This window comes from Pterocles gutturalis, unplaced genomic scaffold (assembly GCF_000699245.1).
Source record: "Pterocles gutturalis isolate BGI_N339 unplaced genomic scaffold, ASM69924v1 scaffold4880, whole genome shotgun sequence".
In the NCBI taxonomy this organism is placed as follows: Eukaryota; Metazoa; Chordata; class Aves; order Pterocliformes; family Pteroclidae; genus Pterocles; species Pterocles gutturalis.
Window position 1 is genome coordinate 87454 of NW_010145663.1, and position 6000 is coordinate 93453.

General features: G+C 35.7%; 1 protein-coding gene across 1 annotated transcript in view; it reads right to left on the reverse strand.

Annotated features, from left to right (window-relative positions):
• The window catches only part of LOC104470494 (AP-3 complex subunit beta-1-like), a gene marked incomplete at its 5' end in the record, with an annotated part of 75362 nt that extends 71651 nt beyond the window's left edge, over nt 1-3711 (reverse strand). The window contains 1 exon segment of the mRNA XM_010085442.1: nt 3535-3711. Within this exon segment, the coding sequence (XP_010083744.1) occupies nt 3535-3711 (177 nt within the window).
• Between the last annotated feature and the right edge of the window lie 2289 nt (nt 3712-6000).

The following is a 6000-nucleotide window of genomic DNA, read 5'->3' on the forward strand; positions in this document are numbered from 1 at the left end:
TATGTGCGATTTGCTAAGAAAAGTTCAGTTTAATAATTTGCACCTTGAGGATGCAAGTGAAAGTTTTTTCTAGAGATACAAAAAGACTTTTCCAGAATATTGATTAACTCCTATAAGTGAAACACACAGTAAACAAAAATTGGTTTTACTTTTAACCACATACAATGCAACATATGCAAGCATTTCACAAAATACCATATCGTACCAAAGATTTAAAGAAATTAGTCATATTTACATTAGAATGATAGTAAAAGCATAGTTAAAAAAACCTTTCAGTGAAACACTTTTAATTTATTTTTTCTCTCTGATACCCAAGGATGGTTCTGTGAAAAGATATTTTTTTCCCCCAGAAGATATTGTCTCAGCTCCAGGAAAGGTAAAACTTTCCCACACCTCTTTCACAGCTTATTGGAAGTTATTTCTATATCAGGGTCTAAAATTTTGAACAACTGCATCAGACAGAATATACGTAATATGCACTCAAGCAGGACTTATGCTGTTCAATCTAAATGGAATTAGAAGGGAGGGTTCCCAGGTAGCATGAATTAAACTAAATGAGGGATACCTCCTACAGCCTTTGCCATCACTTTCCCTCTGTAAAACAAAACAAGACTCCTTGCTGTGATGGCAGAAAGTGCATCAGAACATATAAAACACAGTGGTCTTTGCTTGTAAATTGCTATAGAGATGGGAAAAGTTGGGGGCCTTGCTATCATGGTGGGCACATGTGACGGAATTACACAAAAGAGTTGAAGGGCTGCATTTTCTTTAATGGGACCATTTCCTCCATTATTGTTTCCCTCTTCCTCTTCCCTTCCCCCTCCCCTAGACTATCTTTTCCATATCATCCAATACAGATAAAGACACAGAAAATTTATATGGAAGAATACTCCATATCTGCAAGAAGTCTGCTTGCAAGCGTCACATATAGTATAAATAGTTTTCCTGAAAACAGCAAGAAAAGGCTATTTTTTTTCTTGTCTTATGGCAATGCAACCAAACAGGTAGTGAAGCTTTTCTACATGGAGGTAGCTAATAGAAACAATTAATTTTAATTAAAAACAAAAAAAACCCTAATGAATCCACAACAGTTTTTCCAACAAAGGAACATCCATAAGAAGCTGAAAATTATTTGAGTGATGACGTTAATTTGGTGAAATATGTCAGAAGCTGTACACCATGACTGCTTCATAGAACAGTAAGACAAAGTATTCTGACATATGATCTAAAACATTTGTTATCATATGTCAGCATTGCCTGTTGTCCAGACATGCTCATTATACAGGCTTAACATAACTTCTTTTATCCTCAAGCTGTTAGAACCTATTACTATTGTTTGTACATTTTGGTTTGGGTAATACAAAAAGTACACTTCAAATCATCCTTCAGCAATATTTCTAGTGGCAATAGTTCTATTCAAGAATTTAATGCCTATCCTATATTAGCAGCAATTAACCTTTTGCTATATCTCCTGAAAAAATTTATAATACAAGTATCACCAACAGATGAAGCTTTATAACGGGAGAGAAACAGCTATCTGTCCACTCTTTGATATCATTAGCTTGCAGTAACTCAATTCTTTAAATACCTAACATAATGCTATCGTGCTAAACCACACTTGACATTATCTATTTACACACTAGGACTACTTAGGACTTTCTCTGGTGGGACTCCTATGTTACACAACAGAAACACATCAAAATCTCTTTTTTGGGAGAAAACTGATAAAGGATTCAAAAAAGTGTTATGTGGGTAGGCTACAGAGGGAGAAAACATAGGCATAAAGAGAGATGGAGAGACTGACAAGTGAGCAGTGAAGTGTACAAGCTTCCCCTTCAAGTTTGAGAAATTAGACTGAAAAATGGGTGGACTTTTAGGAACTGAAGTAATTTCAGAAAGAAAGGTTTTAATACTGGTAAGCAAAGAAGAGTCACTCCTGGGAATAAGGATGTAGATACGGGAAGAGTGTTGCCAGCTCCTAAAGGCAAACCCAACATATTCTACTTTGGAAGGAGCTTTGAATCAAGCCAGGTCATCAACCTACTCTGTTCAAATTTTGTATATGAATAGCTTGACCACTTGAGAAGACAACTTATTTTTCCACAGCCTAAAACTAAAATAGGAAAACACCCTTTGATGAAATTCATCATTTAGTAGGCATTTCACGAGACAGTTTCTTCTGCTTTATCATCACTATCGTATTTGAAATAACGGATATGCAACACTTAGAATGATGGTTTAAAATTTATTAAGATGTGAAACTGGGAAAAGAGCATCACAGAAACAATAACCTCCTTGTAGGCAATGGATTTTTGGCCAAACACGGTGTGGAAAAATTAGTGTAAAATTACAAAAATTATATGATAAATCAATAAATATCACGTAGTTAGCCAAAAGGAGACACTTCAGACAATCAAACAAATCTTTCCTCAGCTCAGCCAGCACTTTCATTAAGATGGGCACTGACAGAAAGAAGTCACCTTTTGTTACTGTCCCATTTTAGACTGTATATGCAAAGGACAAGCATTTATTCTTAACTGAATGCATGGCAAGACACTTCATCTCCCACATGCCCTACAGAATAAAGTCTCAGACAAATCAAGTCTGCAGCTGGATATAGCTATCAAGGACTGAGACGACACCACAGTTAGAGTTACATGATCCCGTGCTGTTCAAGCTGTTGTAAAACAAAGAGGTCTAGCAGCCCAAGAAAGTGTATACATCTCAGATAATATATTTCTTCTACATTTGTAAAAAAAAAAAATCTTTGATTTTAAAACCTTTTACAGTAATAATTGGAATTACAGTGGAAAATGTGGTCAAGATGCTATATTCCATAGCCAGAGAGTGACAAAGTTCACAGTGTTATCATTGAGAAGAATGAGGCAGCTGGCACCTCTCACAGCTATTGTTTTCAGATGCCTGGAGATCTAAGTTCACCTTTTTGTACTATCTGACATTTTTAGATTATCTCTATTACTAGAGATGATCAAATCCCACCACCTCCACAAGACAAAGTGAAATATTAAGAAACAGAGAAAAATGGAAAGCAGTTACTATCTTTAAGATGAACACTGATGGAAGGACATAACAAGGCCTTTTGCTGTTATTTCCTTTTAGATATCCTGAAGAAAAAAATAGTATCTTCTTGTTCAAATTGACAGTACTCCCTTGAAAATTCTGGTCTTAGATCCAGAAGACAGCAACTCACATCTGGAAGATCTCCAATCTGAATTAGTAATACAATTCACAAATGGTTCCTATTTATGTGAATTTAAAAAATCCACAATTTCCCCAAGAAAGAAAGAGGCAAGAGTGACCTCATCACTACATTAATACATTCATAGAATCCAACACATATTCAAAGTTAGATTTAGTCTGTTAGATTTCTTGAAAACTGATGTACAGCTTTCCTTTGTAGAATAGTATGGACTACTTTTGGTTACCTATATAAAAGAAATCACCATTGATCTACACAGACTGTACAAAACCTACTGTGACTCTACATATGTACACTTCTGAGTTTAAGCTTACCTGCTTCGAGTTTGTTAAATAGAGTTTTGCACCCAAATTTAGGATCTGCAACTTTACAAGGTCATCTTCATTAGTGAAGCTCTTCGCTGTCTTTCTCAAAACATCAGGTGCAATCTTTGGAACTCGTTCACAGTACTCGCCGATGAGCCAGAGAATGCTGGCTCTGGCTACTGGAACCTGAGAAAACATTGAGCACTGAGTTAACACATTCACAAGGACTACTTGCATACTTGTACATGTCTGTTTTCAGCAGTAAGTTAAACAAAATACTGTTTAAAGACAATTGCCAAGCAAGAAATAAAGAGCCAAATTAAATACTGTTTAATGCATCCACTGTGGCAGATTGAATACTCATACAAACGTGAGACACAGATCCTGTCCCATACCCCGTGCATTACAAGTTGACAAAATGAACAGAGCAGAACATAGAAACAACATGTTCATGTTCACAGTACAAGCTCGTGGCCATTGGGAAAAGAATCCAAGTCTTCGAGGTGTGGCTGGGAATTCTTGCCATCAGGTTATGCTAAACACCATGTTGAAACAAAACAGTGCTTTTTTGTGACTATATTCATACAGAAACAGTTCCAGCAATACAGTTCCTTCAGCTCCTGCCTATATGCTTTAAAAGCACAAGAATTTCTTTAAGACTATTGCTGTCTTTCCTCCCTTTTTATTTAAAATTTTATGACAGTAAGACTCATATTTTTGTAAATGTGCAAGGCCAAGAATTCTGGAGAGGCAGGAGTCAAAAATTAGGGTTCTCTATTTCTATTTCCAACGCATTAACTGAAAACACTCTGCCTTAACTGAAAACACTCTGACTGGAAACTTCACCCAGGTCTTACTGTTTTGGAGCTACTTGTCTGCTTCATTGAAACAACCAGCAGCAGCAGTTTTTAGATGAACTCCCAGCATATGGTGCTGACTCCAAAAGCACAGCACTGTCACAGAGAGAGCGGAAGCAAAATGGAAAGCGCAGAAGGAAACAGCGGCTCATGCGGCTCACAGAGTTTAGCCAGAAGTAGTTAGGAGTTAAATTAAATAACATACACATACTCTTCTCAAAGGTGAGCTAGCCTATACTACCTGGTGGTCAAATTAAAAATTGCATCTGTGTTACGAACCTCCCTGAAAACACTGTTCTCCTTCCTTAAGAGAAAGGAAGAAAGCATGCAATGAGAAAGTTCTAGGCAGAAGCATGTCTTGCATAGCATCTACAGTCTGTGGTGCCCTAACATTCTGTACAGACACTTGTTCGAAAGGTTTTGAAATACTAGGGGAAAAATATAACTGCTCTATCCTGTCAAATGATTGCATGTAGTTCAGAAAAAGGAAAGCTTCCAACAGTAACTGCAATTTCAGCTAATTTTGCTGGTTTTTAAAAAAAGTAAAAAACTTTGTACTAACACTTTCTATTACTTCCTGCACTATACAGTTACCTTTTTTAATAAGCTTACACTTAAGACAGTGTGAGTTCTCCCTCAGGTAAGATTCTTAGGAAAAACAAGCTTAAGAAATTTAGCATTTTCATTCTCAAAGCACTAATTCTTAGCATCTTTTATATATGTTTTAATTATTTTTCCAGCATATGTCAGTTATTCATATATTAATATCTATTTCTCAGAATTACAGTGGGAACCAACTATTAGATATCCTGCCCTGTATACACATAAAATTTGAAAGTAGTGCTTTACAGCTACATTCATCAAATGTAAAAAAATTCAAGTAAACTACTAAGGTTCAGGATAGCAATTCCCAAACTATGGTCCACAGTCCTGAATAAATGGCTCACTAAGCCACACTAAAGAAATACTAATTATGCTCACAAGAAATTTTAATGATTAAACATGTTTTACTTGGCCAAAAAGTTTGGCAATTGCTTTGAATAAAGGCAACCTGACAACATCTGCCTCTATACTTCACATTGTTGCAAATACACATGCCAACAAAAATACAAACAGGCAAGTCATAGGGAAAACAGAGAACTGCCTCTGCTGAAAAAGCAAGCAACCAGATAATGGAAAGACAGAATACAGGAGTTCAACAATTAAAAAAAAAAAAATCCCCTCAAGAGATTCTAAACATGGAAAATATATTTAGGATAGAGTTAACATAATGTATTGAGAATGGCATAACACAGTGATTTAATACACATAAATATAAAGTACTGACTGAGCTACAAATGTGTTTTTTTGTGAATTAAAAAAAATATACATGGTCTTCTAGTGTGAGAGAGGGAAACAAGCTACTGAACAACTGCTAAATATAAAAACTTTAAATACAGTCAGAATATGTTCACCTGTGAAACAGCAAGACTGATGCCATTACTGTACACTGATTTCAGAAGGGAATTTCTAATGTTCCAAAGGTTACACTGCATTAAGACCTCACTCTCAATCTATTACTTTAAATTGGGCTAAAAAATAGTAATTAAGTGGTACATTAAATTTTCCAGTATTGGAG